This window comes from Pristiophorus japonicus, chromosome 2 (assembly GCF_044704955.1).
Source record: "Pristiophorus japonicus isolate sPriJap1 chromosome 2, sPriJap1.hap1, whole genome shotgun sequence".
Taxonomy (NCBI): domain Eukaryota; kingdom Metazoa; phylum Chordata; class Chondrichthyes; family Pristiophoridae; genus Pristiophorus; species Pristiophorus japonicus.
The window spans coordinates 29,045,175-29,058,586 of record NC_091978.1 but is presented as its reverse complement, the minus strand read 5'-3'; the positions used below and the strand labels follow the sequence as shown (position 1 = coordinate 29,058,586).

The window sequence follows — 13,412 nt, the reverse complement described above, 5'->3', positions numbered from 1 at the left end:
GGGATAATCAGAGGCACCGAAGGCGGGAGGTCATTCAACCCGGGATCACAGGGGCACCGGGGGCGGAGGGTCATTCGGCCCGGGATAGTCAGAGGCTGAGTTAACAGCAGATTGAATGCCCTTTGATAGTCGGTCTTAACAGTTAGTTCAATTAAAGTGTATTATGGGATTCTGTTTCAACACTGAATATTTGTTCAATGTAACTTGTACGTTGTATGCCATTTTTAAAGATCTACCTGTCATTAACTCATAGAACCAGTAGAATTGTTTAATTAAAATAAAAAGTAAAAGTAAAAATAGATCATAACTAGTAGCATTATGATTAATATTGTGAGCTGGCCATAATCCACTCATGTCACTCACAAACTCACTGGCCAATTTTCTTGGAGACATTTTCTCAATCCCATTGTAACAATGGGATTGCAGGGGGGCATTTGGCCCGGGATAGCAGCGGCACCGGGGGCGGGGGGCCATTCAGCCCGGGATAGGAACAGCGGCAAGGAGGGGGGGGGCCTTTCAGCCCGGGATAGTAGCATAACCGGGGGCGGGGGGGCCATTTGGCCCAGGATAGGAGCGGCATGGGGCGTGGGGGGCTTTCGGCCTGGGATAGCAGTGGCACCGGGGGTGGGGCACATTCGGTCCGGGATAGGAACGGCACCAAGGCTCTACAATTGCTTATGTCTTGCTGCATCTTGTATGTTTCGTTTTGCAGCCTCAGCCCTTCAGTGTATCCCTCGTTACCCCGGCAACCTCAGTTTTTTGGTGCAGACCTTAAGCTCCACCCACAGAGCCTAAGGACAATCTGCGCCGCCCCAAAATGAAAGTTTATTCCGGCGACATTTGCAACTTTTTCTTTTGCCGCAGTCGGCCACTAAAAAATCGGACGTACCTCTACAACTGCGGCAAAAATCGGCAATGTGGAAAATTGGCCCCTTAGTCTCTCAGAACTGCTCAAAGCTGCACAAGAAGGAGAAAATAAATCAAAGGCCTTCAATTAGAACAAAAAAAACTCATCAATAAAATGAGTTGGTTTTGTAAAATATTGCACTATAATCAGTACAAACATATCAGGCAGAATCTAACTGTATTAAAACAAGAGATAACCAGCCTGTGAGGAGAGAGTTGGTGTCCTATTAATAGCCTGTTAATATATTCGGCCATTGTGTGAAAAACTGCAGGCATATGTATGCATTCTCCTCAGGCACTTAACCAGTTACCCATAAACTAGCAATTTTCAAAAGGCACATGGATGTCTTGTTTCTCTTATTTTGGTGAAAATTAAGTCCTTTAAATAGGATTGTTATAAAAAAAAGATCAACGAGGCTTAAAATGAAGAAGGTCTCACTATTCGTTGATACTTCAGAAGAGATAAATTCCACTATTCGAGCTCCCTTTTCCTTGCATTGTGATACTATCGCTCCGGTACAGTTATTGCAAACCTGTCAACTGTCTGACTTTCGAATATTGGCCGGATTAATTTTCCTGTCTTTTGCTTTTCTTGTGAATCTTGTGCCCATTAATAAGAGGTGATGCTGAGGAATATAATGCTTGTGTTTCACGCTCCCACTGGGCACTTCCAGGTCAGATAGAAGAAAGAAAGAAAGACTTGCATTTATATAGCGCCTTTCACGACCTCAGGACATCCCAAAGCCCTTTACAGCCAATGACGATAGAGTCACAAACAAAAACAGAAAATGCTAGAAATACTCAGCTGGTCAGGCAGCATCTGTGGAGAGAGAAACATAGGCCGGAATTTTCCCGTTTCCCACCTGCATGGCGTGCGGGGGACCCATTTTCCTCCCACGCTGTGGAGTTTTAACTCTACAATGTGTGCGTGATGCAATGGGTGGGTTTCCCGCCCGGAAATCAGCCTGATTGACAGGCTGGCTTCCAGTCGGGTGGGGATCGCGGACTGGACACCACGGCAACAGGTACGTTCTGGGTCCAGGTGAGGTGCGGGGGGGAAGGCGGGTGGAGCCCGTGGGGCCGGGAGGAAGCACTACTGCTCCTCCCAGCCCATAAGGATTGCTCCCCGAGGCTGTGGCCACCTTGTTGCAGCTGCCTGGAATCCCGAACCCCCAGGATCCCCGGCCGCCTGGGCAAGTAGAGGTTTCAGGGCTCATTATCATATTTAAATTGCCAACCTGCCTCCAGACAGCCGAAGTAAAAGGTGAAAGAACGCAGGTTGGGGTCAGGTTTTAGATTTTTCCAACTTTCACTCGCCCTACCCCCACCAACCTCCAACTCCACCAGTTCTTACCTCTGAAAATTCCCCCCAAAGTTTTTTAAATTTGTTCATGGGATATGGGCATCATTGGCATGACCAGCATTTATTGCCCATCACTAATTACACTTATTAACGTTTCAGGTCGATGACCTTTCATCAGAACTGAAAAAACTTAGAGATGTCAAAGGTTTTAAGCAAGTGTAGGGGCAGGGAAAGAGTGGAGGGGAGGAAAGAACAAAAGGGAAGGCCTGTGATAGGGTGGAAGACAAGAGTGATTAAATGACAAAAGGGATGACGGTGCAAAGGCTAAAGGGGATGGTAATGGGACAAGTTAGGAAACAAAAGATGGAAATTGGTGGAGAGACAGAGTGGGACAGAAATAAAGGAACAGAGTAAAGAAAAATAGAAAAAAGAGGACAGTGAAAGAAAGACAGCAATTAAAATTATAGCCAGATAATTCAGGAGTGAAATTAGGAAACACTTCTACACACGAAGGGTAGTAGAGGTTTGGAACACTCTTCCGCAAACGGAAATTCATGCTTGATCAATTGTTAATTTTAAATCTGAGATTGATAGCTTTTTGTTAGCCAAAGGTATTAAGGGAAATGGGCCAAAGGCGGGTATATGGAGTTAGGTCGCAGATCAGCCAAGATCTCATTGAATGATGGTACAGGCTGAATGGCCTACTCCTATTCCTACGTTGCTAGAAATGAGGGAGAAAAAAGAAGCACTTTTGAAGACTTAGCATTGCCAATATTGTGAGCTAATTGTCCCAACTATAATTTTGTCAATAGCTATACCAATGCCTGAGGCCATGGGAAGCCTTCAGAGCTGGTTATATACCAGCAAACACAAAAGTCACCTTCGGGAGATATCTTTCCTTACTACGTTGCCACCATCTGCAGTTTCTCTTTTGCTACTTCATATACAACAAAAGGAAACAAAGGAATCTTTTAGAACCAAAAAACCCATCGATTTATAATGGAGCAATGCTACCTCCCGACCTTCATTCCGAAATCCCTTCTCCTAATCTGAGGCAGGACGGTCTTGCTATTGAGGGAGTGCAGTGAAGGTTCACCAGACAGATTCCCGGGATGGCAGGACTGACATATGAGGAGAGATTGGATCGACTGGGCTTGTATCCACTGGAGTTTAGAAGGATGAGAGGGGATCTCATAGAAACATATAAAATTCTGATGGGACTGGACAGGTTAGATGCAGGAAGAATGTTCCCGATGTTGGGGAAGTCCAGAACCAGGGGACATAGTCTAAGGATAAGCGGTAAGCCATTTAGGACTGAGATGAGGAGAAACTTCTTCACTCAGAGAGTTGTTAACCTGTGGAATTCCCTGCCGCAGAGAATTGTTGATGCTAGTTCATTGGATATATTCAAGAGGGAGTTAGATATGGCCCTTATGGCTAAAGGGATCAAGGGGTATGGAGAGAAAGCAGGAAAGGGGTACTGAGGTGAATGATCAGCCATGATCTTATTGAATGGTGGTGCAGGCTCGAAGGGCAGAATGGCCTACTCCTGCACCTATTTTCTATGTTTCTATGTATCTTCTAATAAGGGCATGATAAGCACTGTTAGACCCAACACCCCTATCCCTCTTCCATCTCTTATATGTACATATCTAAATGCATACATACCAGTCATGCAATGTTTAAATTTGACATTATGCTCACAGGATGCTCACAGGTTTGTAGAGCTGTTGCTGCGTGAAGGGGATTCCTGTACAGGCTGCTCTTGCACACCCTCCATTTTGCCATCCGTGTCCAGACATGCCATGGCGTACCATCTTGCCGTCCGGAGGAGGTGGGGGTCCCCAGTGCAATGCTCTCTATGCGGGAGTGCTCCCTTTATTTATTGGTGACTTGGCCTGGAGGGTGTTGCACGGGGCAGTCCCGTGCCATAGGTTTTTAAGTCAGTTCACGGACTCCCAGACCGCCTGTTATTTCTACGGTCTGGAAGAGTCCGTGTTCCATGTTTATTTTGAATATGTGAGGTTGCAGCCCCTATTCCATTATTTGAAGGGGCTGCTCCTCAAATTTTGGCTGCACTTCAGTCCCACGCTTCTGATCTTTGGGCACCCTGTGCGGAGGGGAGCGGGTAGGTCTGAGGGCCTCCTCATTGGACTGCTCCTGGGCACGGCCAAGGTGGCCATTAACCGGTTCAGGCAGCGGGCGGTCGAGGGGGTCATTCAGCCCGACTGCCTGCCTCTCTTCCACGGCTATGTTCTCACCAGCGTGTCCCTGGAGATGGAGCACGAGGTGTCTACCGGCATGGTCACGGCCTTCCGCGAGAGGTGTGCAACATCATTGTAGCAGGGAACAGAATTTTAATTTGATTTGTTAAGGTTCCCTTGAAGTTTATGTGTGGCTCTTACGGCTAAAGGGATCAAGGGGTATGGAGAGAATGCAGGAAGGGGGTACTGAAGTTGCATGATCATCCATGATCATATTGAATGGTGGTGCAGGCTCGAAAGACCAAATGGCCTACTCATGCATCGATTTTCTATGTTTCTATGAGCATGTGGTATCTACCGGCATGCAGGTACAGCAGGAGGTGAAGAAGGCAAATGGAATGTTGGCCTTCATAGCGAGAGGATTTGAGTATAGGAGCAGGGAGGTCTTACTACAGTTGTACAGGGCCTTGGTGAGGCCACACCTTGAATATTGTGTACAGTTTTGGTCTCCTAATCTGAGGAAGGACATTCTTGCTATTGAGGGAATGCAGCGAAGGTTTACCAGACTGATTCCCGGGATGGCAGGACTGACATGTGAAGAAAGACTGGATTGACTAGGCTTATATTCACTGGAATTTAGAAGAATGAGAGGGGATCGCATAGAAACATATTAAATTCTGACGGGATTGGACAGGTTAGATGCAGGAAGAATGTTCCCGATGTTAGGGAAGTCCAGAAGCAGGGTGTAATGTCTGTAAGCTTGTAATGTTTGTAGATCCACACTGTGGGTGTGGATATATTGTGTACTGCAAGTGCAGGGTTAATAATAAACAGAACTAGGCAGATTTCTGGAGACTTCCGAGAGAGCTGCCTGCCATGCTTGGCAGTTGTGTGTGCTGTGTTCTGTGAATATATCACATTTGGCGATGAGGATGCGATTTTTCGGGTGGATTAAAGCTTAAATTTTGTTGGTGAAGGATTCAACCAGCCGACAGAGAGACTTTGGAAGTTTCTGTCTTTGGAAAAAGCTACAAAATCCAAGGTAAAATACAGCACACGGTGTGAACAGCTAGAGATTAAAATGGCAGATGTATTGGGATATTTGGGCGAATATAGAAATGACCGGGAATGTTTTAAAGCATATGTGGATCGGCTAGAAATGTATTTCATTGCAAATAACATAATCGAAGTTCTAGACAATGCAGTCCAGTGTTGGAATGTAAGAAAGCGATCTTCTTATCGGAGGCGGGTCCGATATTATACGAACCCTTGTAAATCTGCTTGTGTATGACGAGTCAAAGGACACAACGCTTAAAGAGATTTTAACGAAGCTGGAGCAGCACTCTCACCCCAAACCATTAGAAATTGCTGAAAGCTATCGTTTCGGGATTTGAAATCAAAAGGCTGAATAAAGTATCAGTGATTGCATCGTTGCATTAAAAAAGCTATCGATGCACTGTAATTTTGGAAACTTTCAAAACCGAGCATTACAGGATTGATGTGTTTGTGGGGTGAAAAATGATGCGATCAGAAGGAAATTATTGACGATGGATGACTTGACTTTTGAGATTGCTTGTCAGTCAGCGAGGTCGATGAGCATGGCAGAACAATATTCCCGAGAATTAAATAATGATCGCGATCATCAGTCAACCGAGGTAAATCACCTGCAGGTTCAAGGTAAAAGACGGGCATGGCTGAAAGTCTCAGAAACTGGAAATTCTACCAGAGCACCGAAGTCGTGCTATAGGTGCCTGGGACAACACATTGCTCAAAGTTGTCCATACGTGAAGGCAGAGTGTTTCTTCTGCAGAAAGACTGGGCATCTTGCGAAGGCATGCCGACTGAAGGGTAAACCAGTTTTTAAAGCTATGAGTCCAGCGTTCAAAGCTATGAGTAGAAATCCAAAGAGACTACATAGCTTGGAAGAACAACAATGAGGAGATGTTAGAGTTACACGTCATCAGGAGCACGAGGTTAACGGACAGCGATTCGGAAAGCATCAAAATCCACATAGATGTTGCGGGATTCAAGATACCAATGGAAATTGACACGGGTGCATCCGTGAGTGTAGTACCGGAGTCACTATATCGCGACAAATTGCGTGATTTCCAACTGGAGAAATCCAAGATAGAGCTGCGAGGCTACTCAGGAGAGAAAATTCCTGTAGTAGGCCATATCACCGTACCGGTGAAATATAAAGATCAATTTAAAAACTTGCCTCTATTGGTAGTGAAAGGAGACAACCTGTCTTTCTAGGAAGAAATTGGTTGAGCTCACTGAAGCTGGATTGGAGTAAGATTTTCTCTGTGGAAGCGAGATTTTCATCAACGGATGAGGTTATCAAGAAGTATCCGAAGGTGTTCTGCGAAATGGGCAGTCCGATCCAAGGCTTCAAGGCGAGTGTCAGAGTACAGAAGGACGCTAGATCGGTTTACTACAAGCCACGTTCCGTACCATATGCACTGAAGGAGAAAGTTGAGCAAGAACTCAAAAGACTGGAGACTGAGAACATTATTTGTAAGATAGATCGATGTAATTGGGCTACACCCATTGTTGTTGTACCTAAGTCTGATTTTAAGGTAAGATTGTGTGGTGATTATAAAGTAACCGTAAACCAGGTTCTAGAGGGTAATGTCCCCAATACATTGCCGAATATAGAAGAATTGTTCACAACACTGACAGGTGGTCAGATTTTCTCAAAACTGGATCTTATGAATGCCTACTTACAGCTTGAACTAGATGAGGAGTCCAAGTCATGTTTGACTATAAATACTCATCTAGGCCTGTATCAATTTAATAGGCTACCGTTTGGAGTGTCTTCCGCCCCGCCATATTCCAAGGTGTGATGAACCAGATTTTGCAAGGTATTGAAGGGGTGGTATGTTATTTGGATGACATACTAATTTCAGCACCAAATAGGCAAATTCATAATAACATTTTGAATGAAGTCCTCAAACGGCTAGAGAAGAACAGAGTACGAGTGTCTGCTCGTAAGTGTGAGTTATTTAAAAACTCAGTGGAGTACTTAGGGTACAGAGTAGACAAAGATAGTTTACATACAACGATGGAAAAATTGGATGCAATTAGAAATGCACCCACTCCCAGGAATGTCACTGAACTTCGTTCATTCTTGGGTCTTTTGAACTATTATGGGAAGTTACTCCCAAATTTGGCTACAGTATTACATCCACTGAATGAACTTTTGAAAAAACAGGTCCATTGGAAGTGGTCAAAAGAATGCAATGCAGCATTCAAGGAGTGTAAAAGCAAATTGGTAGAGAGCACCATGTTTGTTCACTATGACATATCTGAGGAGATTAAGCTAGCATGTGATGCCTCTCTGTATGGAGTTGGGGCAGTGATCTCTCATGTATTAAGTAGTGGGGAGGAGAGACCAATTGCTTTTGCTTCACGCACTCTCAGTGCCAGTGAGAGTAATTATGCGCAAATTGAAAGGGAAGCTTTGGCATTAATTTTTGGGGTCAAGAAGTTTCACAAATACTTGTATGGTTGTAAATTTACCATTGTTACGGACCATAAGCCCCTAACAGCAGTCCTCCATCCACAGTCCCCAGTTCCAACATTAGCTGCAGCCCGAATGTAGAGATGGGCTTTGATTTTGTCAGCATATACATAACATATTGAATACAGACGATCAGCTGATCACAGTAATGCTGATACAAGTTACACCAGATAGGGAAGAAGTGTTTTATTTTTCATTGATGAGCTGCCAGTCACAGCTGAGGAGATTGGTGGAGCAACCAAACGTGACCCAGTGATGTCAAAGGTGTATGAGTATATTGCAAATGGATGGCCAAACCAGGTAACAGACAAAGATATTCATCCATTCTTCATTCGTAGGAATGAATTATCAGTTGATAAAGATTGTATCATGTGGGGTGCAAGAGTGGTTATACCAAATAAATTCAGGTCCAAATTATTAGGAGACCTCCATGACCAGCACCTGGGAATGTGCTTGACCAAGAGTTTTGCACGCAGTTATTTATGGTGGCCAGGTCTTGATAAAGATATAGAGTACATCGTGTGTCAGTGTACGACATGTCAATCGGTAAGCAAGCAACCACCACCAGTACCATTACAGCCATGGAAATGGCCTCCCAGGGTGTGGCAATGGCTACATATTGATTTTGCTGAGTTAAAAGGACAGCAATTGTTCATTGTGATTGATAGCCATTCGAAATGGGTTGAGGTGTTTCCAATGTGGAAAATAACAACAAGTAAAACATTGGACATTTTACGAAAATTATTTTCTTCATTTGGCCTCCCTGAAGAAATTGTTTCGGATAATGGACCACAATTTTGTTCAGAAGAATTTGCACAATTCACGAGCAAAAATGGTGTGGAACATACCAAGGTTCCACCATACCACCCTGCTTTGAATGGTGCAGCAGAGCGCAATGAACAAATTGTAAAACGTGTCCTCATAAAACAAATGTTAGATCCAAATCGAAGGAAACGACAGTTGTCATTGGATCACAAATTGGCTAATTTTTTGATTACATATCGAAATACTCCTCATACAACTACTGGTAGAACACCAGCAGAGTTGTTTCTCAAACGACAGCCACGAAACAGATTCTCGTTGTCAAAGCCAAATTTGGCACAGTGCGTAGAAGAGACACAATTAAGACAGAAAGAGAATCATGATAAAGATAGAGTAAAGGAGAGAAGTGTGAAATTAAACCAGAAGGTGAGAGTGAAGAACCATCACCATAAATGGTTAAAGAGGTTACCAGGAAGAATGGTGAAGATATGTGGTCCTTGCACATATTTGGTAAAGATATTTGATAATAGACAGGTTAGGTTTGTTCATATTGATCATATTTTACCTACAGACATGGAAGGATTTGAAGGTGGGAATGATTCAATTATTTCTGACTCATCAGATAGTTTTGATATACCAGTAGCAAATCCTAAATCCAATGTACTGGAAACAAATCCAGGAGAGAATCAGAATGAAAGTCTGAATCCGAGACAGGAAAACAAAGTGTCTGAAGTTAGAGTGAGTTCAAATGAAAATCAAGGAAATTCCGTGGAGGAAAACATTCCTCAGGATGAGCCTCGAATGAGTTTAGATTCAACACCATGTTTGGAAGGTTCTTTTCGAGAGCGAAGGTATCCTCTTCGAAACAGAAAACAAGTGGTAAAGTTAAATTTGTAAATATGGAAAAAAAATAAGTTTATATCCTGTGCTATGTATGAACATGAAAGTTATGTATGATGTTTGTTATGATGACTTCTTCATTAAGGAGGGAGAAGTGTAATGTCTGTCAGCTTGCAATGTTTGTAGCTCCACACTGTGGATGTGGACGTATTGTGTACTGCAAGTGCAGGGTTAATAATAAACAGAACCAGGCAGATTTCTGGAGACTTCCGAGAGAGCTGCCTGCCATATTTGGAAGCTGTGTGTGCTGTGCTCTGTGAATATGTCACACAGGGGTCACAGTCTAAGGATAAGGGGTAAGCCATTTAGGACCGAGATGAGGAGAAACTTCTTCACTCAGATAGTTGTGAACCTGTGGAATTCTCTACCGTAGAGAGTTGTTGATGCCAGTTTATTGGATATATTCAAGAGGGAGTTAGATATGGTCCTCACAGCTAAAGGGATCAAGGGGTATGGAGAGAAAGCAGGAAAGGGTTACTGAGGTTGAATGATCAGCCATGATCTTATTGAATGGTGGTGCAGGCTCGAAGGGCCGAATGGCCTACTCCTGCACCTATTTTCTATGTTTCTATGTTTCTATGAGCACGCGGTGTCTACCGGTATGGTTGTGGCCTTCTGCGAGAGGTGGGTATCATCATTGTAGCAGGGAACAGAATTTTAATTAAGGTTCCCTTAAAGTTTATGTGTTAATTTGTGGGTTTTGGGGCCCTTACCAGAAGGGGCACTTGGCTTAAAGTTATAATTTAAAATAGTTGTAGAGCTGTTGCATTGTGAGTGGCTTAGCCAGTCACGTGGTATTCATAAGACTCAATAAAACCCCAGTCAGTTGGGTCTAAGTCATCCACGATGAGGTATGCAGTTATGAGCCTGGCGGATGAACTGGTAATGTGTAGTGTGATTGTTAAACCTTTGTTAATAAACCAACAACTTCTTAATAGCAATGTGTCGCTCTGAATTCTTAAGCAAAGAACCCATGAAGCAAATACATTGCAAACACGATTTTTTAAAAAGGTCAGAATACACTTCAAGGGTTAACGGTGCATTGTTGTACCGCAATTATTTACTCATGCAGTTTTGACTGGCGTGAAACCTCGTAGTAACCAAGGATTTCACTTGCTTTGGAGGGACATTCTGGAACGGTCTAGAGCAGGCATACATCCTGCCAAATAAGTATGGTGTCGCGGAGGTGTCAAATTTAGTGGGCTGTTAGCAGTTCCTCATCTGCCATCTCAAAACACTCTCACAGCTGAAAGCCATTACGAAAGGAAAGCTAGGAATTAGATTGCTGGCAAATCGGGAGAGAGGAATGTCAATTAATGCTTTGAGTGGAAAATAAACACAAAAAAGGGAAACAAAACTGACGCGAAATGTTGCTTGTTTTCTTGCAGTGTCCCGACTCGGCCTGTAAGCAGGATTTGTTGGCCTACCTGCAGCGCATTGCACTCTACTGTCACCAGCTTAACATCTGCAGCAAAGTGAAGGCCGAAGTGCAGAACCTGGGAGGAGAGCTGATTGTCTCTGGGGTAAGCAGCAGTTCAACACAATGCTCAAGATTCCTAAAGGTATAAAGCATCTCACTGCCACCTTTCTCATGCTCCGAGGCCATGTGCTGTTGAATATTTGCCTCCTAATGGCGGTCTTCCTCTGTGAACGCTTCATTAGGCATTGATGCTGCTTTTCTTTGTTGTTAATGTGCATATGTGACAGATAAAAAAATATATATTTAGCGATTGCTGTGACCTCATTAAAATCTGCCCGAGGAATGTTAAGTTGAGGAAACTGAGGTTATCTCGTATTTCATTCCACGCCGTCGCTGTGGGATTTTCTTTTCCCGCTAGTGATGAATGTTCCAGAGCTGCAGTAGCTCATATGTGACAAAACCTAAGAAACATTATTTAAATCATTCCTACAACAAAAAAAGTGTTATTTATACTCGTGTGAGGCGTGCTAGTGCAGAAGCGGAGAGCAATGCTGCAACAATGTACCAGCACGGCATTACCATAGCTTATAGCTACTTTGCTCAGAGCTGCTGGAGGACAAAGCTGTGTTTCCAATGTTCCGTCAGTGGCACTGATGTTCAGTGTGCGTTGCAAAATTTAAATTAACTTTCAGCCGATCTGTCCTGGGATCAGGGTTCAAACTGAGCCCAGACTGATGTCTTCCCTATGTACTGGCTATAAGAAAGAAAAAGAAAGAAAAACTTAGATTTACACACTGCCTTTCACGACCACCGGACGTCTCAAAGCACTTTTGAAATGTAGTCACTGTTGTAATGTAGGAAACGCAGAAAAAACAAGCTTCTATTTCTATAGCGACTTTCACAACCTCAGGTCACAAAGCGGACATGTACTTGAAGAGAACTAATTTGCAGGGTTATGGGAACAAAAATACGGTGTGGGACTAAATTGGATCGCTCTTTCAAAGGGCCGACACAGACACGTAAGAGTCTATGGGGCCGAAATTCAGGTGCACCAGAAAGCTGGCGCACCTGTGAGTTTTGAAGTGGCACTTACCGCTGGAACTCCTGGTATAGTGAATAGATCCATTTTCAGGACTTTGACATTTTTTCAAAGTTCTACAGGAAATGGATCATAATGGGGCAGGCCTTAGATTTTAAAGCCAGACTGACTGGCTAAAAATGGGTCGGTTGGGACGTCAGTCAGCGTTGGAATCGCGGTGAAGTCACAGCGTGTGTGCGTCACCACATTAAAGGGGAGAGATTCTATCATTTTTTAACTTTGGCCACTGGGCCACCAGGGAGGGTTTCGGCTGGGCCAGTGGCCGAGCACCCAAGAGGGGGTGCCAGGCTGCTCGTTGGCGGCCCGGCCGAACCCGGGGCCAGTATTTTGCTGGCCGATCTGCAAGTCAGCCGGCAAAAACGTTTCCATTGCAGCCACGTCAGTGGGCCCTCCCCTTTAAGGGCCGCTGTGTTCCTGGACCACACTCAGTACGGAGAGGGTGCACCGGCAGAAAAACCTGCCGGAGGCACCGTGTGGCGGAGGATCAACGATTCAGGTGAAAACCATGGGTAAGTATTTTTTTATTGCTCAACATTGGCAGTGCAACTAGTTGGGCGGGATGGGGTCCAGGCCGAAAAATCCCCGACCTGAATTTAGGTTGGGTCGGCCTGTTGACCCCAAAGCGGCGGCCATTCAATTTTTAGGAATTGCTGCCGCAAACAGGCATTAACGGGTCCCTTTGAGACCCTGAATTTCGGCTTCTTGATTCTTTGAAGACACTTCCCAACCAACAAATTGCTCTTGAGGTGCAGTCACTGTTGTAGGAAAATGTGGCAGCCAATTGGTATATAAGAAGATCCCACAAGCAGTAATAAGATAAATAGCAGTAATAAATAATCTGTTTTAGTGAGGGATAAAGGTTAGCCGGGTTACCAGGAGAAATCCCCTGCTCTTCTTTGCAATAGTGCTATGGGATCTTTTTATGTTCACCTGAAAGGCAGTCAGGATCTCGGATTAGTGTCTGATCCAAAAGACGGGACCTCCAACAGTTCTCCAACTCCCTCAGCACTGCACTGAAGTTTCAGGCAAGATTGTGTGGTCAAATCTCTGGAGTGGAGTTTGAATCCACAACGTTTTAACTAAGAGGCAAGAGTGCTACCTACTGAGCCAAGGCTGACACACAGTACATGGTGTAAGGATCCAATGTGAAACAAGTTTGGATATTTACAGTGAAAAATATTGTATTTGGTGGGGCTGAGGGGCACATCACTGAGATGTCGCAGAGTGAGTTTTTCACTGCACATTACCATGCTATTGATGATCTGGGAACACTCGATACTGAGCATAAAATTCCC

General features: G+C 44.2%; 1 protein-coding gene across 4 annotated transcripts in view; it reads left to right on the top strand.

Annotated features, from left to right (window-relative positions):
- The window catches only part of ctnna2 (catenin (cadherin-associated protein), alpha 2), a 1,881,920-nt gene that overhangs the window by 1,810,515 nt on the left and 57,993 nt on the right, over positions 1–13,412 (top strand). For all 4 annotated transcript variants that reach the window (XM_070866818.1, XM_070866819.1, XM_070866821.1 and 1 more), the window contains one exon: positions 10,987–11,121. In XM_070866818.1, the coding sequence (XP_070722919.1) occupies positions 10,987–11,121 (135 nt within the window). The remainder of the gene's footprint in view (positions 1–10,986; positions 11,122–13,412) is intronic.